At 42.3% G+C, this 27,570-nt stretch overlaps 1 protein-coding gene across 5 annotated transcripts in view; it reads right to left on the bottom strand.

Moving 5' to 3' along the window:
• LOC126248916 (formin-binding protein 1-like) overlaps window positions 1-27,570 on the bottom strand; it is a 379,078-nt gene that overhangs the window by 234,913 nt on the left and 116,595 nt on the right. For all 5 annotated transcript variants that reach the window (XM_049950407.1, XM_049950406.1, XM_049950405.1 and 2 more), the window contains exon 2: window positions 21,304-21,419. In XM_049950407.1, coding sequence (XP_049806364.1) covers window positions 21,304-21,419 — 116 coding nt within the window. The remainder of the gene's footprint in view (window positions 1-21,303; window positions 21,420-27,570) is intronic.

The following is a 27,570-nucleotide window of genomic DNA, read 5'->3' as shown; positions in this document are numbered from 1 at the left end:
CCACCTTTCAGCTTTCCCATCTTTGCTTACGACTGGTTTTCCACCTGAAAAGTCTGAACAGTTCTCCAGAGTCGCAGACCGGTGGCGCAGCAAATTTCTTCATCTTAGATAGGTAGAATATGAAGTTATAAACGCAACCATTTCCAAATCAGTGAGCTTGCAATGAAAGCGAAACGGCGGTTAGAAGAAAACAAAATTTCTGAAGATGGTTAGTCCCCAGCACTTCCTATACTCATTTAACTCAAGTAAATTTTTTCTTATATTAGTGAAAAAGCAGTAATTATATGGGGCAGTCAAATGAAAACGAGACAGAAAAAGATTAAGTGAACTGTTTACTATTTCAAAAGTAATCGTTATAACTGTTAATGCAGTTATCCCACTGGGAGACAATATGGTCAATGCCTGGGAAAACGTTTGCGGTTGCCTACAGAATCATGATAGCACCCAGCTGTGTACCTCTTTGTCCGAAGCAAACTGTAGACCATAAATGTCTTCCTTCAGGCTTCCAAAAATCGGAAATCATACTGAGAGAGATCGGGACTGTACGGAGGTAAGGGCTGCCCAGCGAAACTTCTGCAGTGTAGTCGAAACAACAGCCACGCTAGTTCCAGCGAAATCGTGAAACCTTTTCCTTTGACTTCGAAGACCCGCTGCTCATTGACAGTGTGGAACGAGGCGCCACAATTAACGCGCAGCGGTACTAGAACACTTTGCAAAAAGTGAAGCGCACCAGTAAGTCCAAACTCCCAGGAATATTGACGATCGACGTATCATTCTGTTTCACGTTAATGCCCGGCCACATGTTGTCCAGGTTGTTAGGCCGGGAAAGCCCTTACACATCCTCCCCACTCCCCCGACCTCTCCCCACGAGACTTCCATATTTTTGGAGCCCTCACAAAAGACCATCGTGGTCTCCATTTGCTCCGGACGAAGAGGTGCACGCCTCGATACAATCATGGTTCCGTAAGCAATCACAAATATTTTCCCACGAAGGCATCGACCGTCTTGTCTCCCAGTGGGATAAAGGTATTGACAGATATGGCTATTACTTTTGAAATGAGTATCAGTTTACTTACTTTTTTTCCATCTGTCTCGTTTTCATTTGACTGTCCTTTATAAAAACTAAGTGCATCCGCAGACATGTTACCAATTTTCGCAACTGACATTCTCTTGGGGATTCTTTCGACCTTAATATGCTATCAGCGTTCCTCCTTAATATGCTATCAGCATTCCGCCAAAGTATCGAAATGGTTCAAATGGCTCTGAGCACTATGGGACTTAACATCTGAGGTCATCAGTCCCCCAGAACCTAGAACTACTTAATCCTAACTAACCTAAGGACATCACGTCCATCCATGCCCGAGGCAGGATTCGAACCTGCGGTCGCGCGGTTCCAGACTGAAGCGCCTAGAACCGCTCGGCCACAGCGGCCGGTGACGAAGTATCCATGTATCTTGAACAAGAAGCATTCCTGGTCGCCATGATATAATTATTAAAACTGTACTGTTTTCACATAACACTTTTTCAACTGCTTTGACGTTAACTTGGTTAACTGAGAGATTAGCAATGTACGAGGTGAGGCGCAACTTGTTGGCTTCAAGATATACTAAAAAAAAAAAATTATATATATATATATATATATACACAATAATTTCATGCATGGCAATACTGTGGGTATGTGAAAACTGCAAAAATTATGACATTGTTCCACTTTCAGATTATATTTCTTATTTGCCCGTAACGAATGGGGGAGCCGATACTTAGGTCTGTGGAAAGTGAGGGTACTCCACCTCTAAGAAAAGCATGTCTGTAGAAGCACTCCTGTGTTCAAATCAATTCTCAGGTTGCCAGTTGCTTTAGTTTCCTTGTACGTTACTTGTATTTCGCTGCTGTACTTATTACGCCGTCTGTGATCTCTCTGCACCAGAGGTCGCTAACTCTCATCAGTGTGTGGGCGTTCAACCGGCAAACAACCGGTTCTAATACTTGTGTGGAAACACTTTTGCCACCAGAAGTTTGCCGGCAAGGATAGGGGAAGTGTTGGAGTATAGTTGCGGATTACCAGATAGTGCAAAATCTCTCCGCAATGACTCGTGGAGTGGTAGTGTATGACTGCTGGTCATCCGTCTATAAGCGGCGCTCCTGGTGTTATTCGAAAGGAACTGTTTATATTCAACATTTGTACTAGTTGATTGTCGACAGCTATAAATATTTTAAGAAATTCATAACACGCTGCCTTATGAGTATTTCCTTTATTACGACCACTTCGGCCACTGACTATTATTACAAAGTTTCATCACAATATGTATTCTTTGCACAGATCTTGTCCACACAACGTGAAAAAGTCACAAGTCTCATACATCAACTGCGTATTATATGTACTTTGTAGCTCCAAAAACCAATTATATGTTATCACTGTGTTTTAGAAAATGAGAAAGGCAAATAGAATTGAAATAACATGATTGAAAACACGTTATCAAGAAGGAAGTTAGACGACGTTCTGAAAAATTATAAATTGCGTTGCACATTTACAGGTGAACAGACGGAAGTAGTGTCGCATGTAACAAAATGAATGCTATGAATGGTTAAAAAACGAACATGAATGTTTTTTTCCTATTCCAGTTGTTTTTAACATTTTATGGACGCACAATTCAAAATTGTTCTAACACGCAGCTGTGTATGACATTTTTGTATGTATTTTCCACCACCTATGGGCTAAACTAACGCGTTGAAGGGAATTTCTGTTATCTTAGTGTTCTATTTGTCCATGCAGATACCGTGATGATGGCTAATGACCGAAACCGAGCGTAATAAAGTAAACACTCTTAGAGAAGCGTGGCTAAATGGCTCTGAGCACTATGGGACTTAACATCTGTGGTCATCAGTCCCCTAGAACTTAGAACTACTTAAACCTAACTAACCTAAGGACATCACACACATCCATGCCCGAGGCAGGATTCGAACCTGCGACCGGAGCGGTCACGCGGTCCCAGACTGAAGCGCCTTTAACCGCACGGCCACACCGGCCGGCCTTAGAGAAGCGTGTTATTACTTTCTTTAAATACGGTAGTTTATATGTTAACACCGGATTTTCTGTATCTTCTTCCTTCTGCTGCGTCTTCATACATAACAATAGGAGTACTGCACAACTGTTGTATTGCTCACTTATCAAGAAACCAATGACTATTTGATGTGTTCCGGATAGAACCCATCCTCAGATTGGCAAGAAAATCTTGGTGATCAGATGTATACAGACAGTTGTAACAAACAAAGCTGTCTGTATACATCTCATCACTAAGATGTTCATGAGAAACTGAGGATAATACATAATAATAAATCAAATAAAGTCATTGACTTGTGCGCTGGTATCTTCTTATTTAGTAACCAAAGCCGGCCGGTGTGACCGAGCGGTTCTAGGCGCTTCAGTCTGGAACCGCGCGAACGCTACGGTCGCAGGTTCGAATCCTGCCTCGGGCATGGCTGTGTGTGATGTCCTTAGGTTAGTTAGGTTTTAAGCAGTTCTAAGTTCTAGGGGACTGATGACCTCCGCTGTTAAGTCCCACAGTGCTCAGGGCCATTTAGTGACCAAAACAGCAACTGTGCAGTACTATTAATTTGCAATATGGTCACATTCTTCTTGTGTGATTTTATCTCACAATTACAAGTCTTCATCCACAACACAAACGCAACTCTACACTGAACTAGCATTCACTCTTCGTAGGCATGCACTCTAAACTGGTGTAAAGTTGGCACACTACGCCGATGACAAAAGGGCGACCAATCCTTATTATTTCAGCAAATCCAACCAGCACCGAGTATGGGGTCACAACTTTCGGGTATCAAATAATGACCAGACAACATCGCCTGTAGTAAAGGAAGTTCCACGGCATTCACTTTAAGCTAGACTCGCATTCCCCATTCAGTATCTTTCAATCAAAGTCTCGCTTTAAAAAAAAAAAAAAAAAAAAAATCTGCACGCCTGTCTACATCACCAAATGTGTTTTATACTACTGCTGCTAAAGTGTATGCCGGTTCATGCAGTCTCTTTTTCAGACGGAACAGTCTCCCACGATGCTTTTCCCTGCAGCCCGAAAAATTTACTGCGAACCACAGGGCGTAATTATTGAACTATATGAAATAAAATCGTCGTCACTTCTCAACGGTTTGCGTTACGACGTTCAAACTACACGGTTGGCCGCGGGGCATGATGTGACTAGTATGTGAATATTGTTTGATTTAGCGACGAAATAGAAGTGGCTTATTTGAGGGACTGAGAATCCGCATTCGCCGTCGAGAATTCTCTTCACCCTCAACGTGTGACTGTAGTTTGCAATGACCAGTCACGGGATAATCGGTGCGATATTCCTTGATGGCACGGTGACTACCGAACGGTACGTGAAGGTTTTGAAAGATGATTTCATCCCCATTATCCAAAGAGACCCTGATTCCGACAAGATGTGGTTCATGCAACACGGAGCTCGAACCATCGAAGCAGGAAAGTGATGTCTTGGAGGAGCACTCTGGGGATCGGATTCTGGCATTGGCATGATCCTCGATTGGTCGCCATATTTTCCGGATCTGAACACACGTGACAAGGTGTACAGCAATCACCCCAAAACCATTGCTGAGCTGAAAACAGCCATTCAGGATGTCATCGGCAGCACCGATGTTCCGACACTTCAGCGGGTCAAGGAGAATTTCGCTATTCAACTGCGCCATATCATCGCCAATGACGGCAGGCATATCGAACATGTCATAACCTAAATCCGGATATCTGTAGTGGCGTTTACATGTTGAATAAAGTGTGTGCACACCGTAGTGTGTAACTAATTTAGTTTTTTTTTTCTTATAGTTCACTAATTGTCACCCTGTAGTTTTTGTCTTTTGAGATATAGTGATAAACTGTTAAGTCCATACAGATGTAAGACGCAAAAACTGAAACCAAAAGGCATTCGGATTTACAGCTGCAGTGGCGAGGCGAGGAGCGGTGCGGTGCGCGTCTAACTGCTTTCACATGCACGTCTGCCACTTTCTACTTGCTGCGACCGCCGCTCGACTTGCACTGTGTGCGTCATATTCGCCCACACTGGCTCAGCGCTCGCAGAACCCTACCCGAAAAGTCATCATATGAGAGCTTCAAGGTTTTTTTTTTCTTTCCGTTGAGTAGCATCTTGCTTTTTAAACTAGGGGACAGAGATGATACGCAGTTCTAGTCGTGAGCATTTTTTGTTAATACAGTATATAAATGTCACTGCGTAGAACATTTGTGGCCGTATATTCTTGATTAATTTGTGAAATATAACTTCCTTATTTCTGCGAATGAAATCTCGCTATAAAATTTTCCAGCAGTAGAAAATTAACTTGTCGATGTCTGAAGAAATGAAAGAGAAGACGGTTAGCGTTTGAAAGAAAACTGCAAAGATCCGGTTTTTTTTTGCCATCATGAAATAAGGCATTCTTGTTTGGAAAAAAAATCAACTTAAGTCGATCACAGGTGTAATACACTACTTCTGAAGTGATGATTGTAGTAAGCTTTCATTGCACAATGATTGTAGCTAGGACGTCGAAAAGCTGACTACCCTCCAAATAATTATCCAAAAGACTAGAAAGAACTAGAAAAGGAAATCTCGGAAAATGAGAGGGCAAAGATTGCAGGTGCCAATGGAGGTCGACTGAGAGCTTCCATGAAAGTTTCAGTGACTTGCAGCTTCTCACGGGTAGGTTTGTCTTAATTCCATCCTCACAGCCTCGATAGCGAACCATGAAGCACAGTTCGGAAATCGTTCCTTTCTGCGGCCTAAAATAAGGCACCGATAGAGAAATTTTCGTGTAGTCTGTTACGTACCGAATATCCATAGCACGTAGCTGTTATTTATTTATTCCAATGAAAGGCTATTTCCTAACAGTTGTATTTTTTTTATTTTAATTTGATGTTTATCTCATGTGTTTACATTCAATTTCTAGATGACAATGTCTCATCTTTAGATGCCTGTTAGACGTGCGTCATGAATCGAATCTGTAAGCACTGTAAAGCCAATTTCACATTTGTCCTGCAGCCGTCTAAACGGCACCGCTTACATGGACATGCCGCCTGGACGGTTTCACATTTATCGGGCTGCTGTTGTTCAAGGCACGGTACCTCTATTCATTTTATTCGTTCCCAGTCTCTTATCACACTCTAGCGTAATGAAACGTGAAAAAATTTAGTTTATCGTCGCTTAAAAAAAAAAAAAAGAAACTGAATACAGTGGATTCATTCAATTAAAAAGAACCGAATGCGGCATTTCACGTCCTGCTCAAAGACCTCGGTAGGCATCCTGAGAAATTCTTCAAGTACTTTCGAATGTGTATATCAACAGTCGATGAACTACATGAGCGAATGAAGAATTCGTTACAGCGAAAGAAAACATTCTTCGCGGAATCTATTCGGCCTATAAAATGTTGGCTGTCGCCATGGTACATCTTTAAGCGACTGAACGACTAACTGACCGTATTCATTGTTCTCTGTCGTTCATCTTTTAAAATTCACGCAGTTCCTCGAAAACATCCAATCGACGCCTTTTTGTATGAATCCCGTCGTCATAATTTTGTAGAGTTTTGTCACACAAAAGTGGCCATTCTTCCATTAAGGAAATTAATCGCTCAGTCTATTTCCCAAACCATGTTTAGGGCTGCAAGAAGAAATTACAAAAACAAATTATGCGAAGGCACCAATGTTTATTAAGCCCCCACTACTCTGCACGGCACCGTGCTATCGGCACGGCAACCGTTCACTGCTATGGGAGTGTCCGGCATTTCAACTGTTGTGCGCCGCCATTTGTACGGCCCCCATATGGTTTCCCATACCGTAGACGGCTGCTGAACAAGTGTGAAGTGGGATTAACTGGCATCCCATTGAGGGAGGCTCCTATAAAGCACGAGCTTATAGGCGCCTCCCTTGATGGAACTACACTATTATTACAGTGCTTAGGGCATTCAATTCCTGAAGCACGCCTAACAGGTACCTGAAGATGAAACAATACTGTCTTGAACTGTATGAAGTAAACATCAAAACAAAATAAAAAATACATATGTAAAGAAACTGCCTTTCATTGGAACAAATCGACAGAGAAACAGTTGAGATATTGAACTCTTATTCAGGAGGAGTGGGTTTCAAATCCACTTCCGAACATCCTGATACAGATTTTCATTGGTTTTCCGAAACTAGTTGAGGTGGATATCGGGGCAGTTCCTTCAATAAGTTACGGACGTTTCCTGTGTAATTACAGATTGGCCTGGATATACTCGTACATATTTTCGAAAATATATTAGCCTCACTGAGACGACCATGATTAGATACTATTACATTTAGTCGGCACTAAGGGCGCTACATCTTCTATCTGTCTCTGCAATTACACAGTCAAGGAAAATACACTAAAAATCTGAAAAACAAAGAAGGGTTTGTCATAAATTTCCTTCGCAGAGACGGCGCGAAAAACTAGTTTTTCTAATTAGTCATAATTTTTCTTGTAGGAATGAGAGGTAGCAGAGGAAATTACTAAATATTTGTCGGAACTTTTTCCTGAACGCTAAGGCGAATCAGGTAGTGACAGTACCGCTGATCAGCCTGACTGTAATTTAAGAACTAATTGCTAACAGACATACGCGTTGATTCCGAATAAAAAATATACAACACGTGCAAAAAGCTACGGAAAGCACGTAAAATAAAGATAATTACATAAATTCAAGTTATTCGGCTGCTCCCATCGTCACAAAGACCTAATCGAAGTTCCTAACTTCCTGTACAACTGTGAAATAGATCTGATTGTGGAAAAAAAGAAGACTATGATGATGATGATGATGATGATAAGAAGAAGAAAGAAGAAGAAGAAGAAGTAACGGTGGTACACACCACATTGAGTCGTGGCAAAGACAATGTATATGAGGATGACCCAACGCCTCTGAAACCGAACCCCTGTCTTTCGCGAAAAATGCTCTTAATGACCGAGTTATTTTGGCACTACAAAAAAAAAATAATCTTCATACCTCTAATTCTGTCAGTATCTCTCTTCAATTCCTATGCCCAAGGGCTGGGATAGTCAATTTCTTCCAAGAGTGCTCGTCCATCAAGGTAAGTAGGAGAGCTTCCATAAACTTCACAAATTAGGAGAGGCAAACTGGCAGAACTGAAGCTGTGAAAGAGTCTGAAGGCGATAAGAGCATTCCGAATGGAGGGCAAATTCCGGGTCCCCGTTCCACACAAAGTTTCAAGCGACAGGGTATTTCAAAGTGTAGAGTGAAACATTAATCCTAGAACAATATCCTAGATGTTTCCTATTTAAACATATTTAGCACTACTTCAACCTTCCGAGAAACTCCGATTTCGATACGTATGGTACAGCAGATAGTGTAAATTTACGAAACAATATTTTAGTATTATTTCTAGATTCCACAGAAATCTATCTATAACACCGTTGGTATAAAAAAATACGTATTTATTAAAATGAAACTCATTAATTTTTTCATCGGATCGAAGTAACAGAGGTATTTGCAACATAATGAGAATCTTGTACAGTTCAGGTACATAACATGCGACACAATATTTTGAAAACGGTTCCTCTTATTCTTAAATTTTAGCTTCTAGATTTCCCTTTCTAGAACAGAGGGTTGCTTGCTATGTTTACAGTATACGAATACAATTACACTTCATCTTTTCGGACGACAAATAGAGGTTGTGGTTTTTTTTAAACATGTCTATGTGATAAACTAAGGGCATGGAACTGTCTCCAACTAGGGTAGAGACTACGGAATTGTGATGTGTCTCATATTAGTCATCCATCCGTTTAAAGGAAAGAATTGGCGCTGCAACACGTCTCAAATGCTAGGTATTATTGCAGCAGCGCGCTACCAGCACTCCGCCATGACATTTGCGCAGCGAGAGCTAAGTCTGTGTACAATCATTAGAAGAAACACAGTAACTACTCGTCAAACGCGATATAGAAGCAGCTTTGATATCCTTAACGGCTTCAGTCTTCTAAATCAATGCGTGTTTAATCCCTAATAATGACCAATGATCTTTTATACAGGCTGTCCAGCGAAGGTGCTCCTCATTTCAAAATTTAATATCTCGAAAAGTAAGATCTACATACGAGTGCAACAACCGATCCCACCTTTCGAGATTTTTAATTCTCAAATCAGAGAGTACTCCGTCGGACACCCTGTACCATTTCAACACAGAATAAATGCTGAAACGATAGCTTTCAATTCCGGTAATTTTTGAAGCTCAGGGAAAATTGAAATTATTAATCTCGAGATCAAACCACCAACCTAGAAAATATCCTCTTGGAGGAAGATATAAAAGCTAATAATGAACCCCATTACAAATCGCTGTTGGTAGAAGGCAGGGTAGGCTGCTTTTTCTGGTTTTCTCCAGACGTAAGGGCGTCCTATTGTAAGAAATAGTATAAAGATACAAATTTTTATCGCATTATCTACTTGAACTAGACAATATTCCGACTTTCTGTGTTCTTTGTACCAGTGAAGTCTCTTTTTGCATTCCTACGATTCGTAAAAGGTTTAGGATTATCAAATCTAACATTAACGTTTAATTCATGCAGTTACCGATGCACTTTTTTGTTCACTGGCTGTTATCTAGTCCAATCTTAAATTCAACCGTTACGTGGCAATAGTGCCCTCCTTGGTTAGATTAGGTTTTCTTCCACTAATGTCAGTAGTGTATTAGCAGACTAGATTTCCCATGAACACCATACGGCTCCACGAGGGATACTGTTGTTAGCGAGAACAGGAAGATATGCGACGGTTCACAGTCATGCTGCAACTAGCAGCTCGTAACACACAAATGTTACACTGAGGCGACGAAAGTCGTGTGATACCTCCTAATATCGTGTCAAACCACCTACTGTCCGGCCCACTGCAACAAATGGAATGAGCTCAACAAGTCTCTAGAAGTCCCCTGCAGAAATACTGAGCCATGCTGCCTCCAAAGCCGCCTATAATCGCGAATGTGTTGCCGGTGCAGGACTTCGTGGACAGACTGACCTCTCGACCATATCCCATAAATGTTCGATGGGATTCATGTCGGGCGATCTGGGTGTGCAAACCATTCGCTCGAATTGTCCAGAATGTTCTTCAAACCAATCGCGAACCATTGTGGTCCGATGACATGTGGCATTGTCATCCATAAAAATTCCATCGTTGTCTGGGAACATTAAGTTCATGTATGGCTGCAAATAGTCTCCAAGTAGCTGAATATAACCATTTCCGGTAAATTATCGGTTCAGTTGGACCAGAAGACCCAGTTGATTCCATTCAAACATAGCCCACACCTTTATGGAGCCACAACCAGCCTGCACAGTGCCTGGTTCACTACTTGAGTCAATGGCTTCGTGGGTCTGTGCCACACTCTAAAACCCCGCCATCAGCTCTTACCAACTGAAATTGCGATTCATCTGACCAGGTCACGGTTTTCCAGTCGTCTATAGACCAACTGATACGGTCACGAACCCAGGAGGGTCGCTGAAGGCGATATCGTGCTGTTAGCAAAAATAATCGCGTCGGTCGTCTGCTGCCATAGCGCATTAGCGCTAAATTTCGCCGCACTGTCCTACCGTATCAGTTCGTAGTACGTCCCACATTGATTTCCTGCGGCTGTTCAACGCAGTGTTGCTTGTCTGTTAGCACTGACAAATCTTAAGCAACCGCCGCTGCTCTCGGTCGTTAAGTGAAGCCGTCCGCCACTGCTTTGCCCATGATGAGAGGTAATGCCTGAAACTTTGTATTCTCGGCACACACTTGATAAAGTCGATGTCTGATTGTTGAATTTCCTAACTATTCGCAAAACAATGTCCCATGCTTCTAGCTCCAACTACCATTCCGCTTTCAAAGTCTGTTAATTCCCATCGTGCGGCCATAATCACGTCGGACTTCTTTTCACAGTACAAGTGACAGCTCCGCCATTCCACTGCCCTTTTAAACCTCAGGTACGCGATACTGCCGTTATCTGTGTATGTTCATATCGCTATGTCACGATTTCAGTCACCTCACTGTATATCGAAGAGACGTGATGACAGTTTTTTGTTCATCCCCTGCATACTTTGTTTGAAGTGGAGACGAAATTTCTCGGAAGGCACAGAAGCGGCCAAATTTTCGGCGCGTCGCACAAGGCGTGAAATCACGGGCTGGAGGCTGGCGGGCAGCGCCCTCTGGCCGACGTTGGCGTTGGCGTTAATTCCAGCGGCTAAGTAGCAGCCGGGCCCGTGCGTGGGCGAGTCGCCATCTGCGGCTTCCTGGCTCGCTGTTGTTACTCTTAACTCTCCGCCGCTTCCACACTTCTCTCATACGAATAAAGCACTGATCGGCAGTGATCGAAACACTGTACTAGACAGAAAATACTTTTTCCCCAGAAGCTGATAGGGTACAATCATTCACTCCGGCATCCATCAGCTGTCAAAGTGTTTTGTATACAACACAGCGTACTTACGATGACTGTCGCGAACTCTTTTTTTTTAAAAAAAAAAGTTTAAGGCTGCATCGCGAAATATACATTTTGCCGACTTTCACAGATGGCATGTAGTGCTGGAGCATGTTTATCCAGGGCGCCATGTATTCGATGTTCAGAGGCGCGGTAGGACTAAATGTATGGCGTCGGTATACCTTTGCCTCTCTTCGGCTACTGAAGTGACTGACTCAGTCAGTTACAGGAGGGACCTACAATATGACGTGGACTTCGGACCACGGCGCAACTAGGAGATTTTCGCATATTAAAATCGGTGCCTGAGGTGAAATAAGCATCCCATGACAAAAAACATTGGACTCACTGAGGATGGAAGCCTGTAGTTGAGTTTTAGTCTGACACCCACTTAGGCACCAAGTCACACTATCAAGGGTAAAACAGACAGGACAAACAAGCAGTCAGTAGAAATGGTTCAAATGGCTCTAAGCACTATGGGACTTAAAATCTGAGGTCATCAGTCCCCTAGACTTTGAACTACTTAAACCTAACTAACCTAAGGACTGCACACACACACACACACACACACACACACACACACACACACACACACACACACACACACACACATATATATATATATATATATATATACTCCTGGAAATGGAAAAAAGAACACATTGACACCGGTGTGTCAGACCCACCATACTTGCTCCGGACACTGCGAGAGGGCTGTACAAGCAATGATCACACGCACGGCACAGCGGACACACCAGGAACCGCGGTGTTGGCCGTCGAATGGCGCTAGCTGCGCAGCATTTGTGCACCGCCGCCGTCAGTGTCAGCCAGTTTGCCGTGGCATACGGAGCTCCAACGCAGTCTTTAACACTGGTAGCACGCCGCGACAGCGTGGACGTGAACCGTATGTGCAGTTGACGGACTTTGAGCGAGGGCGTATAGTGGGCATGCGGGAGGCCGGGTGGACGTACCGCCGAATTGCTCAACACGTGGGGCGTGAGGTCTCCACAGTACATCGATGTTGTCGCCAGTGGTCGGCGGAAGGTGCACGTGCCCGTCGACGTGGGACCGGACCGCAGTGACGCACGGATGCACGCCAAGACCGTAGGATCCTACGCAGTGCCGTAGGGGACCGCACCGCCACTTCCCAGCAAATTAGGGACACTGTTGCTCCTGGGGTATCGGCGAGGACCATTCGCAACCGTCTCCATGAAGCTGGGCTACGGTCCCGCACACCGTTAGGCCGTCTTCCGCTCACGCCCCAACATCGTGCAGCCCGCCTCCAGTGGTGTCGCGACAGGCGTGAATGGAGGGACGAATGGAGACGTGTCGTCTTCAGCGATGAGAGTCGCTTCTGCCTTGGTGCCAATGATGGTCGTATGCGTGTTTGGCGCTGTGCAGGTGAGCGCCACAATCAGGACTGCATACGACCGAGGCACACAGGGCCAACACCCGGCATCATGGTGTGGGGAGCGATCTCCTACACTGGCCGTACACCACTGGTGATCGTCGAGGGGACACTGAATAGTGCACGGTACATCCAAACCGTCATCGAACCCATCGTTCTACCATTCCTAGACCGGCAAGGGAACTTGCTGTTCCAACAGGACAATGCACGTCCGCATGTATCCCGTGCCACCCAACGTGCTCTAGAAGGTGTAAGTCAACTACCCTGGCCAGCAAGATCTCCGGATCTGTCCCCCATTGAGCATGTTTGGGACTGGATGAAGCGTCGTCTCACGCGGTCTGCACGTCCAGCACGAACGCTGGTCCAACTGAGGCGCCAGGTGGAAATGGCATGGCAAGCCGTTCCACAGGACTACATCCAGCATCTCTACGATCGTCTCCATGGGAGAATAGCAGCCTGCATTGCTGCGAAAGGTGGATATACACTGTACTAGTGCCGACATTGTGCATGCTCTGTTGCCTGTGTCTATGTGCCTGTGGTTCTGTCAGTGTGATCATGTGATGTATCTGACCCCAGGAATGTGTCAATAAAGTTTCCCCTTCCTGGGACAATGAATTCACGGTGTTCTTATTTCAATTTCCAGGAATATATATATATATATATATATATATATATATATATATATATATATATATATATATATATATATATATGCCCGAGGCAGGACTCGAACCTGCGACCGTAGCAGCCGCGTGGTTCCGGACTGAAGCGCCTAGAACCGCTCGGCCACAACGGCCGGCACAGTCGATAGAATGATTTATTTGTAAGACCAGATATCGTCGGGTGAAGGAGATAGAACGGTCTGTAGAAGTTATTTTAATAGTCTTGATCGCAATAAAACATAAAATTACAACTTGCTGATTACCGGTTTCGCTCGAGTAAGAAGCATCACAAGTTCATGTAACTAACGAATCAATACTTATGAGTAATGTTGGCCATACCACCTTCGTTTAGCCGTCCTCTCAGAGGAAAACGCACGCGGACGAGGAGGTGGTGACGGAACAGCGTGGAATTGCACGTCCCACTACGCTGTGGAGCGTGAAATACAGAATCTGGCATGTCAGATTTTGGCCTCGTAGAGAGGGACGTGTCCAGTGAGATGCGACATGGTTTTACGTAACTAGCAGAAAATATGAGTCACTATACTTTATGGCGTTAACCGTCTAATCGGTGGGTTTTCTTCCTCAGAGAGCACGTTTTAAAACATCGGCAAGTTGAGGATCTCTCTAAAACGCGTTGTTTCAGCTACGACGTTATAATAAGATGACAGGCAACTACGTATCATTAGTTCCTGTAGTTTATGTTTTTAGTATTATAACTTGTGTGTTACGAATGTATACTGTTTCAATCCTACGGCACAATGATGATCTTTCAAAAGCACGCCATTATGGTACAATTTGCGTAGTAAACGTCAAATAATGACATTTGTACGCAGTGTGTGTCATAAGGAGACCTAGTTGCTATGTCGGAGCTTTAGCGCAGTTGGTACCGTTGTGAGCTCTTGAATTGCGAAGTGTAAGGTAGAGGATTTCCTTACAATTTTTTCCCTTATCTTTTGTTCTCTAAAAGACTGGACATTTTTGATTCATTTATCAGAAGCATTACCTCAAAAGCCGCTTTTCTATATTACAAAATGCATTTGCTGCAATTCTTGTCTCAATAGCCAACAGCTGGACTACAATGTTTCCCCAGTGGCCACAAATATTGACTGCCAGTCTACATCTGAAAGTAAACACAAGTTACACACTGGAAGTTTTTGCTATTATGAAATTTCCTGTAAAACTGGACTGGCTCATGTTTGTATCTTGACGGAAAATATCTCATCTTCCATTTGAATGAAACTATGAAACGAATTTCGATCTTGGAATCTATTTGATGAAGTACGTTTTTTTCTGAGTGTTGGATATTATGCACGCGCAGACATTAGACGCTTTATCTTAATTATGTTGTCACGTAGAAGAAGGCGGAATTAGATTAATGACGAACACTAATTTCACTTAACGAAGGTTTATTCAGAACTTGCACATACAAGAGCGCAGAGCGAACTGCCTCCCGCCAGAACACATACGGTATGTATACAGTTATAGAACATTCCAGTACAACGATTCTTGACATTTTTGAATACTTCTAGAATATACTCTAACTGAGTATAGAAATTAATATTTTACAGTTCAGGTGAGTTTTGAACTCACGACCCTCCATGCAACAGTCTAGTATCATAACACACCACGGTGACTGACCTACTCAGCTTCTTCTGCGACAATATTCAATTTAAAACCGAAAATGGGATGAAAATTCTATTAAGTTAACGATAACTTCTACTAGTATGTATCTCAGATCGCTGTACAGTATTATATTGTGTTACTCTGCCAGAAATTCGCTATTCAAGCCTTCGACGAATCCAGAATCTTATTCTCGATTTTCTCCGCCTTTCTTCGACAATCGCTAACCCAGTTAACGCAGCCATTTTACGTGCATCCGTTTCGTAAATTGTGTGGTTTGCGAGCCAAATAAAGTCAACAACGGCCGCTGCAGAGCGCTGATGCGCGCAAATCACATAACCAGCTTGTCCCGAATGCCGGCGAAGCTGTTTCTCGTGAGGGTGGATGTCCTGTCAGCGTCTGTGTTTGCGTCAACGTTAGCTGCCTCGACCCCTGTAAGCACAGCTTTAGGAAGTGTAACCTCACATCATGCTTACTAAAGAAACAGTACCCGAACACGATGTCTGCCGTAACAAATCGTATCTAAGTATAACTCGTGAACAGTAAAAAGTTGGTCAAAGCATGGCCATTCATGTATAAAACCATCGGAACACTACCTAGTTGTTTTATTCATGAATAGCCTACCTAATCTTTGATTATTTTATACGTCAAAAGCCATGCTTTGGCCAACTTTTTTATTATTATTGATGAGTTACTCTTTTTAAGGATGATGTGGCCAAAATTTCACTTAGTACAGATTCCTTAGTAAGCAGGCTACAAGTTATACTTAGTAACGATGGTGTTGTAGCCGACACTGCTCAGATACGGTTTCTTTAAGAAGCATGATCTCACTTACTAGTGAAGATGTTGCCAACATTACATAAAATACTGATTAGTTAGTAAGCGTGATTTGAGGATAGTTAATAGTTAACCGAAACTAGTAATGAGCAATTTGTAATTTATGTTTTATTTGGACCACAACTACTAAACGGTTTGATGAATTACTTATAGTTGAGAGTAATCACCGAATAAGGAAGTGAGCTGTTGTAAATGCCCGTCCGAATATAGCAAACGACAGTGACCAGCAAAGTGCAATTAACACGAATAAGAATGTATTTTCACGAATATAGTTTCACAGAAGTTTCATAAATAACTTACCTTGGTGTATCATTACAATACCGAAACTCTTTGCCGGACTCAATGTTTGTGATACAATGAGTACTACACACTTATTAGCCCGCCCGGCTAGCCGCGCGGCCTCACGCGCTGCTACCAGAGCGGGAAGGAATGCCGCACATTTGCCACACTTGCCCCTTCGCCAAGTAGCGATCCCTGAAGTAAGGGACGCCCTTCCTCGTACTACTTCTGTCCGCTTTCAAACCGCCGTCTCCACATCTTACTCCATGCAACCAGTAGGTGAGGGACCTCCTTCTTCGACATCTTGGCGAAATACAGAGCTTCTTTTCCTAAATCGAAATATTTATAACTTTTGGGAAACGAAAGCAATACCGACGATTATGTCAGTATGTAATTAGTTCTGCCAAGTATAAATATAGATCCCTCTGTCTGTAGGGTAGCTTCCTTTCACGCATACTGATTGCGATAGAAACAATCCATCGGCATGGGAGCAACAAGAAAGGAACGATGTAAAGAGAATGCGAATGTACACTAATCATTTCTATTTGATCACTGCATTTGTGCCTACTTTAGTAACTACAACTGCATGCCCAAAAGACAATAAGGAAAGAAGAAATGGGAATGTTTGAAAAGAAGAACGACATACTCCATATTAATTTACTCTCGAAAATGCGATATCCCTTGCGGCGAAACATTAGTTAATAAAGTGTAGCGGGACAATGTTCAAAACATGACTGAAAATACGTTCACTAAATAGAGATGAAAACATCTATGATTGACATGTCATCTAAAGTCGACGTACAATTTTAAAATGTTAGAAATAAGAAAATGAAGTAATACAGAACGCTATGCTTGTAACACATGTTGTTGTTCTACATTGTTAAGCTCTAGTATTTACAGGGTCACAGAGAAAGCATCCTAGGTTTTGGAGGGAAAAGCCGTAATTGTAATGATCTGCACTACAACAGAAACAAGAATCACAACTTAAGGAAAAATAATGTAATGTGTGTTTCAGCTCACATGCAACATTGAAGCAGACACTTCCTGAAACTTCCTGGCAAATTAAAACTGCCTGCCGGATCGAGACACGAACTCGGGACCTTTGCCTTTCGCGGGCAAGTGCTCTAACATCTGAACTACCAAAGCGCGACTCACGCCCCGTCCTCACAGCTTTACTTCTGCCAGTACCTCCTCTCCTACCTTCCGAAGTTTACAGAAGCTCTCCTGCGAACCTTGCAGAACTAGCACTCCTGAAAGAAAGGATATTACGGAGACATGACTTAGCCACAGCCTGGGGGATTTTCACACTGCTGCAAAGGTCCCGAGTTCGAGTCTTGATCCTGCACGCAGTTTTAATCTGCCAGCAAGTTTCATATCAGCGTACACTCCGCTGATGAGTGAAAATCTCATTCTAGATAGTTCCTGTGACTTAGTATGGGCAGAGGTTATATTCGACAACCGGAACAAATTAATAACTGGCTCCTTTTATCGACCCCCGGTCCATCTGCCTCGGCGAATGCGGGCTGATTCCCCTTATTCCGCCTCAGTTACACTGTCTCCACGTACGCATACACCATAATTACTCTACCACGCACACATTTGGGGTTACACTAGTCTTGTATGAGAACTTCCCGGGGGGTGGGGGGTCCACTGGGGGGCGAACCGCACAATAACCCTGGGTTTGGCGTGGGGCGGGTGGACTGCTGTGGCCTGTTGTGGCCTGTTGTGGGGTTGTGAACCACTGAGGGCTACGGCGGGACGAAGCATTTCTGTCGTTTCTAAATCCCCGGTTCAATAAACAAACTTATTGCTGAATGGGAAACAAGCCAGAAACAAAAATGTACCTAACGTTCACTGGTACAGAAGACTAAGCGCAATGGTTAAACATTGAACTCGCATTCGGGATCTAATCCACGCTCGTCCATCTAGATTTAGATTTTACGTGGCAGGTGAAAGAAGGGATGGTTCTTTAATGGGTGACACGGTCGATTTTCTTCCCGACCCCTGGAACTACCAAGCCTCCCCCCCCCCCCCCCCCCCTCCTGGTCGCTCATTAGTCGATGGAGCATTCTTCCTCCCGTTGCCATCAAGGTCACGTGAAGCGGAGCTGTGAATCAGCTAACTGCGAATGAAGAAGTTGTAACCTTGCTCAAATTACCACTGAATGAATCACCAAATAATGAGGGGAAACTAAAACTCTGTGTCATAAGTAGAATAGGATTTTAACTCTATCCCGGAAGGAAGCTATTTCACTATCTTACAGACTGCGTAAGCTTACTCGGCAACTGGTAAAGGCACGTATGCTCTCTGATGAGACATTTTTCACATTGTTAGCGATTGCGCGTGGGTTAACTTCATGGAAACTGGGGAATGAATATTATGCTCCGACTGCGTTTCTTATAAATTAAAAATAAAGTCACTGTGCCAATCATGGAGTATCACAGAAGAAATAATAGCTTGAATCAATACATCATCACAGACTGCAGCAAGAAGCAAGTAGACTCTTTAGATAGTAAGATGCCAGTAGTATCTAGAAAACGCGTGTCAGTTCATATCAAAATACTATGACGGGTATATAGTGTGTTTGTGTGAGGTTCTGTAAAATGAAGGATACAAAAACGCGTCAACTCATCTAACCTATAATTCGAGTGCAGGTTTTCATTATGATTAATATGTCCACTTCCCAGAATGAAATTTTCACTCTGCAGCTGAGTGTCCGCTGATACGAAACTTCCTGGCAGATTAAAACTGTGCACTGGACCGATACTCGGACTTTTGCCTTTCGCGGGCAAGTGTTCTACCATATTCTTTCTTCTCTCCGCATATCCTTTCTTCCAGGAGTGCTACTTCTGAAAGGTAAGCAGAAGTGCTTCTGTGAAGTTTGGAAGTTTAGAGACAAGGTACTGGAGGCATTAAGGCTGTGCGGACGGGTCGTGAGTCGTGCTTGGGTAGCTCAGTTGGTTGAGCACTTGCCCACGAAAAGTAAACGTCCCGTGTTCGAGTCTCGGTCCGGCACACAGTTTTCAACTGCAGGGAGGATATGACGGAGCACTGCACTAAAAATCAGATCAACACTCACACGTCGCCATCAAATTTATGCATATTTAAACCTCACAGCGCTTAAAACTTGATTAAATTTCTGAAATACATCGGGTTTGGGGCGCGAAAAGAACAAGTGATGCAGTGATTTTGATATTTTCAATCTGAATTACACAGCAGCAGCATTTTCACATGATAATTTATAGTGGACAAAATGTCCGATTCCTTTCGTAAAGAGCTCATTTCACACTTCGCGCTTTTTTTTAATAATACTGGAACAGTCTATTAGCTGTGGCCTTATTTGAAGTAACTATGAATATATTCACCTGACATGACTTTGAAAAATACTTAATGTGAATATTAACATTCGAAAGATGATTTGAACCGCACTTTTCAAGGATAATAGTAGTTTTTTGAACGATTTCGTGATGCCTTCAGGTGCCATCCTTTTTATTTCATGTACTATTGAAGAATTTCGATATTAGGTGCTTTTCAAGTATTTTATAGATGATTTTTAGTAGTAAATCAAGCCATGCATGTCGTTGCTCCTATGATTCTGTGTTATTCTCGTCAAATGAATAAGAGAGGTGTTACGATATTTTAGGAGCACGTTACTTTCGTGCAGTTTGCAACACTACTAAGAAATCGTCCATAAAATACTTTACCCAAGGTCGAAATAGTACAATCGTACATGAAATAAAGAGAATGGCAGCTGAAGGCATCACGAAATCATTCAAAAAAACTCATCGCAGCTGCAGATCCTATCGCACTGAAAATTATACATAATAGTAGTGTCTTAACAACTGCGCCAACTGCCTATTTACAAAACTACGGAAGTGTTTATCTGATGCTTTGAGCATTAATGACGCGGTGTTCTTTTGGTCACATTACTTTAACTGCCCATGGTAAGTAAAATAATAATAGTATTGCCGATATAATTCAGGAGAGAAATTGCTGAACTCTATATGACGGGTCTCAAATTTAAAAGATTAAAAGGCTACGGGAAAATATGAAATAGACCATAATGCACTCTGATGTAAAGAATAAATTTATCATCATAATTCGGTTCCCGGTCCCGAATACGTAGTGTCGCTAGTTCTGGAATTCACGAGTGAATAATATGAGTAAACTGATCACCAGAAAAAACGAAGAGATCTAATTTAACAACGGCCTGTATGATTAAAATCCTGTAACTAAAACATCAATATATGTCCCGACTAGAAGAGTTAAAATGGAAGACAATAGACTAACTGCATTACGATCGTATTCACCAAAAGTTATTTCCGGAAATCACGGCAGGCCTGAATATGGAGGGCCAGAGGATTATTTTACACAATCCGCCCCGCCGATAACACACTAGTGTCTTCACTGCCTCTCTCTCTATCACATTTCGAAGCGAGTACTAAGAATTGAGCAGAATAAATGGCAAAACTAGGAGGAGGGGACAAATAATGCTGAAACCTAAATAATGAAACGTCTACAATAATTTGGATGTACCCTGGAAAGTGGCTGACGAGGAATTTTATGTAATTCTCGTTGTAAACTTTTCCAACCATGGTTAAACCATGCCAATGCGGAGGAAGGAACCGAAACCAGTAACTGTACCTTTCACGAATCTGTTTAAGATTGCTTTTGTTAAGATCATACAAAATTATTGAACAGTATTGATCACGAAAAATGAATCACAAAACTATGTCACTTAACATAAGTAAAAAATCAGTTGTTTAATTTTTTAATGCAAATAGACAGTGCATAATGTATGTCCCATGCAGAAAATTTAAAACGTTTGTCACATGACAATTTTTGCTCACATAGAAAATTAAATACTATTTTCAAGCAATACAATATTGCAAATAATTAAATATGTGCTGTGCCTAACAATAGCTACCTCTAGATCTTTGACGAGTAAGATACGTAATTATATGCGAAGAAAGATGCACACTAAACAAACTTGAAGTTAGTTAAAAAAATAATTGCTTTAATTGACATACCGCAGCTTCCCGGCGTACTCCAACTCGATTGTACAGCGATCTCGGATGAAATGCCCATATTTTTCTAAAAAGTCTATTCCTTTCTGCGTGTGGAGAGATATATTGTCATACTGATCCTGGAAAGAAAAATGCGTGCGTCAGTAACACAGCCACAGGTTATAATGGCACGAGGTAAAAGAATAACTGAATTAACAATTGCATAAGTTAACTACAAATGATTTATCAATAAGGCCTACATAAATTACTTAAAAATACGTTTTCTGCGAAACGAACGTATCTGAGCTAGACCTATTCGCCGACGACAAAATATTTTGTGCCTGTTCATCGTCTTTATCTCACAACAGTGGTCGAGACACAATTATTTTCCGCGCTGGAAATGTTGGCCGAAAAAGAACACATGCTCCTCTGTCAGCAGCTTCTATAAATGCCCACATGTATGGTCTTTCGGGTAGCATCACTACCTTTTACAGCAAAGGAGACTAGTTCCAGTTTTGTCTTGAGCCCTGAAGTGGGTTTTAGACGAAGCGTACGACTTTTAAGCAGGATGGCGCTCCACACCATATTGCTCCACGTGTGAAAGATCTCTTGCGCACATGAGCCGCCACTTCCGTCATGCTTAGCCTCCCACGTCCCCAGACCTCAGTCCGTGTGATTATTGGTTGTGGCGGGTATGTGCATTTTTACCTATCTACCTACATTATTTTGTGACGTATTTAATTTTTAAATGTTAACGCTCTTTTGGGCCACCCTGTAGTACACATAAACAAAAAAATATCCAAGAACATGATACAAGGCAATAAGGAAAGTTCAATGTTCATCCAGTAAGAATACCAACTTTCTAAATTTCCATTACAAATACTGCGATACAATTATACAATAGTCTTTCACATGAAGACAATATTTCATCGTTCTCACTTTTTTGTAAAACAGTAAGAACCTTCTTATTACATCACTGTTTCTGTTCTGTAGAAGCAGTTTGTTGCAGGTCGCTGGAGCAACGAAGGGTACCTATCGACTGGAAAAAAAGTGCAGCCCATTCCCGTTTTCGAGAAGTAGTCTAGGAGCAGATGCACCTAATTTTAGGTCTACATCGCTGACGTCAATCTGTTATAGAATTATGGAATATGCTTTATGCTCACGTATTATAACGTTTTCGGAGAACGAAAATCTCCTCTATAAAAATCAACATGAATTCCGCAAAGAGGGGGAGGGCAGAATAACCCTGGGTTCGGTGTGGGGCGGCGGTGGTGTGGGAGGACTGCTGTGGGGTTGTGAACCACTGAGGGCTACGACGGGACGAAGCTTCTCCGTCGTCTCTAGGTCCCCGGTTTAATATATATAATACAACGTTACTGTTTACACTATGTATAAATAATGTTGTGGATAACTCCATGAGATGGTTTGCAGATGATGTAGTTGAGTGTAAACAAGGGCAGCGTGAGGAGACTGGCGAAATGCAGGAAGACCCGCAGAAAATTGATGAACGGTGTAAGAATTAGCAGTTGGCTCTAAATGAAACACAATGAGGATACATGGGAGAAGAAATCCACTACTGTACAATTAAAATATTGATGACAAACGGCTGGAAACAGTAACTACGGTATAATGCCAACGAGTAATCTTCCAGAGGGACAGTAAGTGGAATGACAACATAAAACGAAAACTAGAAAAAGCAGATGCCAAACTGATTCATATCAAGGAAATGAGGCCGGCCGGAGTGGTCGAGCGGTTCTAGGCGCTACAGTCTGGAACCGCGCGACCGCTACGGTCGCAGGTTCGAATCCTCCCTCGGGCATGGATGTGTGTGATGTCCTTAGGTTAGTTAGGTTTAAGTAGTTCTAAGTTCTAGGGAACTGATGACCTCAGAAGTTGAGTCCCATAGCACTCAGAGCCATTTGAGCCATTCGAACCAAGGTAATGAATTTCATTCACGAAAGAAGGTTTGTCCGAGCAGTTCTTCAATTCATGAGCATCGCTAATCAGTCTGGGACCCTCACAAGGATAACAGAAGAGAGACAAGATGAAACGAAGACTGGCGTGTTTGTCACGTGTTCGTTTAATCGGCGCGAGAGCGTTACACACTCAACGAACTCCAGTGGCATAAGCTACAAGAGAAGCATTGTTCATTACGGAGATATTTGCTACTGAAATTCCGAAAGCATGTTCCCGGATGCGCCGGACAATATACAGCATTACTTCCTCCTACATTGGTCTTACAAAATAACTGCAACGAGAAAAATTCGAGAAATCAGAGCTAATACGGAGATTCAGCAACTATCATACAATCCAGGTGCCATTCGCGAATGGAGCAGGGAAAAGAGGGGGGTGGGGAGGGGGGAAGTGGAGTGCTTAGATAGCGGTACCAGAAGTATCCTCCGTCACACACCGTCATGTGGCTTGCGGAGAATAGATGTAGATGTGGAATACAAGAGATTAGAAACAAAGTATACAAGCTGTTGCTACTACTATAAGTACCGCATCTCTTGAACACAAAGTTAAAGATCATTTATTTACTGCCATACTGCTGTTAAATGTTCTATGCCTGGTGTACGTGCGTGTGCGCACCTCCATACGCAATATTGCCAAAGGAAGTATGTATCCCACAAATAGAAAACATTTTTGAATGAATACGTAAATAACGAATTTCGCGGGAATTAGGCAGCAATGTAGACAGCTATCTTACAATTCGCAGGTTCATCTTGCCTGGGTAAGTTTACACACACTAACTAACTCACTCCTGGACGGAGATCTCTCTTATAGGCACATAGATTCGAATACTACACAATATACTTCCATTAAACTGATAAGAAACTCCCATCATCTTTTCCAAAGCACGAAAGTAATAAAAAATGTATGCGGAAAACAGGGCATGAAACTGCGAATTATCCATTACACTACACTCAACAAACATCAGTCTCATTTACCGTGTCTTCAGTGCTTAACCACTTTTATGTCATTTATTGACGTTCAAGTATAACAAATCGTACCAAAAATGACGCATTCTGCGAGATATTCAATGTGCCGATGCTTTGAAATAGCACATTCACGTCCCGTCCTAGGGCGGCATAACGCTTCGCAACTGTGCACCGAGATCATATTCAGCGTATGACTCGTCCGCGCGAGGACAGAATATTCAGCTTCATTTCAATGAAGACGCTACTAGTGTCTTGCGTTTGTTCCTGAGTCACCTGCTTCCGGATCGTCGGTGATCTGAGTCACGGTACAGGTCAGTGCTGAAAACTCTTGGGCAACCCTAACTGTGAAAGACAAGCGCGTCACGGTTTCGAAACCATCGTGTGAAGTGACTAAGTGGCGCTTGTACAGCGCCTGCAGCGTAGGCTTCCACGCAACGTTAGTAGTGTCGCAGGAGTAGTACAAATAAGGCCACTCAGATTTGGAATACGGGCAAAATCTCGTCTAGCTCTTTTTTTTTGTCGCATTTATGTGACAAACCTAACGTCCCGCCGACGGCAAAGCCTGGCGAGAGAGAGTATCGGCTTCATTTTGACTTAGTTAACGGAGAAAGAAAATTTTGCCTTTTTTTTTTTTTAAGCAACGAAATTTTCATCTGACGCGAGCTCGAGACAAAAAATGTGTGCGGTAAAATTCTTATGCTGACTTTAGTTACTGCGTAAGAAAGACACCTTATCTTTCTATTTAAGAATACAGTACTACTCTGTGTACACTTGCGTTGACTAGAAGCAAATTACACTTTTGTAAAATAAATTATTGTGTCGTGTCGTTAAGAAGCAAAATGGTCCACGGCAACACAGCCTGGCAAGAATTAATATCGGTTTTTTCAAGTACTGATTGATAAGCAGATAATTTTCAACTGTACTGAAATCTGGTACTTTTGAGAACACATTAAGTGAAGAAGCAGCGTTTCCACTATCCTACACCACATAATCAACTAACTGCAGCCAATTGGTCGTAGAAAGAAGTCGCTTTTGACAAAGTTATCTACTGCGATCTGTTTCTCATAATTACAATTGAACAGGTGAACCAAAATTACGAATTAACGCGTAAATTGCGACACCGCGTTGTTCTTCGTTCCTTCAGTTTTCTTCCTGCAGTTTACTTAGAACTAGGAACAAGGACGGATGTGTCTGATGACGACAAACAGCTGTGTAGGAAGTATGTGCAACGCCGTGAAGGAAGTACCGGAAAATGTGACGCAGCTATCGTCATGCTATCGGCCGTTCTCATATGGGAAACTTTTCCCTGGCCACCGCTGCTCTCTGCGTGCACTGGCCTCTTTTTGACATTTTTCTCTCATTTGTCGTTCTTCTCCCTTTCAGTGGAAGCTTCAGACGGACTCAAACATATAGCGTGTATATTAAAAATATAAATGTGAGTAATCTGACCCGATTGTCAATGTTGCAAACATATTTAATTTTTACTGAGCAAAAACTTCGGAAATTGAAAATATATAATGTTAACATACCTGCACTAACTTACGCTGCTCAATAGAGTGTACTATTTATTTTATTTTTCATTTTACTGGCGGAGACGAACTACCCAGTACAATACGTTCGTCTCTAGTGTATAACGTTCTGTACGAGCTAATGTGACATCTATCTTTTTTTACATATAATTTACTTAGCGCATATCGAAGATAAGGTTCTTGTGAGTCTCCAGTTATACGTATGTGGGGTTATCCGTAAATAAATTTTTCATACGTAATATTTGCAGACTACACATTTACAAGGCACACTTCAGAAAACGTACGGTTCGCAGTACAATGCAAGTAAACTTATAGCATTTATTTTCGACTGAGCTGTATTCAGCAGAGTACTCACAGCGCAAATTATGCAGGCTATTGGCTATTCTAATAAAATTTTTTACACACATACACACACTATGGGTAGATTAAGACTGTTTCACGACTTACTGACTGCCGTCAATTTACTTCGAAAGTACTAATGCGTCTCAAAATCCTGCCTCATCTACAATCATCATATACAGAGTATTAACGAATAAATGTATCATAAACTAGAGGACTTGGTTCACAACGGTATCATTAATACTTGACATTTTACAGTCGTAATACGAGACTTTTTTTCTGTTAATCGAGCTGACCAACCGATGATGTTAATTGTTCCGGAACTGCACTACGGTTTATTGCACATGTAAGGGACTTCTCAAGTGAGGCGTACAAATTTCATAACATATGCAATGATCTACACTCTAAACTATTTCCTATTAGACTAATTGTATCAGATACGGCGAAGTTACCATATTAATCTGTTGAGATCATCACTGTCTCACGAGTGAAACTCGTGAGATGTTGCGTCAGAGCAACAGGTAAGCAAAGTAAGCACATTACTATTCCACTCACTAGATGAACACATCCTTGTGTTCCCCTTTGACACCAGGATCAGTTTGGTGAGTTCCATACAAGATACTAATTCGAGACAATGTTTGGAAGAGTTGTCGCAAATATTTGGTATCTAGTTTGAAAATGTGCGCTTCATTGAAACAGTCTCAGATAACACAAGCGTACGCGGCTACTCCGGAAACTTCCCAGTACCCTCTGGCAAGAGCAGATATCAAATGCCCAATAAGTCGCTGCTGTGGATATTAACAAAATCACCTCCCATATAAAGCCCATCCCAAAAGCATTAACTGCAAATAGCACAACAGTTCGTTGCACAGACAATGGCAAATCTTTTTCACCACTCCTCATCCAAGCCAAGTCACCAACCTTTACGACACTGCTGTCGGCAGGATGCCCAGAGTAGGATCTAGATGGGCTCACAAGAATATAAGCATACTTTGTAACTAACCCACCCCAGATTTAGCTCTATATGGACGCAGTAACACTGAAGCACAGAAGCACTTTAATGCCTCAAGGTGCAGCACATTATGAAAATATTCGAAACTCCTGGAGAAAATACGCACAACGCATACGGCTTCTCTGTACACTTCATTCAACTCATCAGAGCACATTATAGCTTTATAGCCACTGAAAATTCCTTCAGAATTACCAACGATCCAGTCCAAAAATAAAGAATTTTCTTACGTTGCCTGATTGTCAAGCAGGGCCATTCTGTAGTTAGGACGTAAATGATACTGCCACACCACCGGTGTCGCCTGGATCATGTTTTTTATGACTAGTCGAACTGATAGACAATCATCCTACTTAAAAGACGAACTGTAAACATTTAGTTCACATCCCACAAACGCAGAACAACTGTGATTAAAGCTGAAAGACTTCATAAACTGCAGTCTAGATAAATGCATACAAAGGAAAGTAGTAAAAGACCT

The sequence above is a fragment of the Schistocerca nitens genome, chromosome 3, assembly GCF_023898315.1.
Source record: "Schistocerca nitens isolate TAMUIC-IGC-003100 chromosome 3, iqSchNite1.1, whole genome shotgun sequence".
Lineage (NCBI taxonomy): Eukaryota > Metazoa > Arthropoda > Insecta > Orthoptera > Acrididae > Schistocerca > Schistocerca nitens.
The sequence above is the reverse complement of the archived record's forward strand: the minus strand, read 5'-3'. Positions and strand labels throughout refer to the sequence as shown.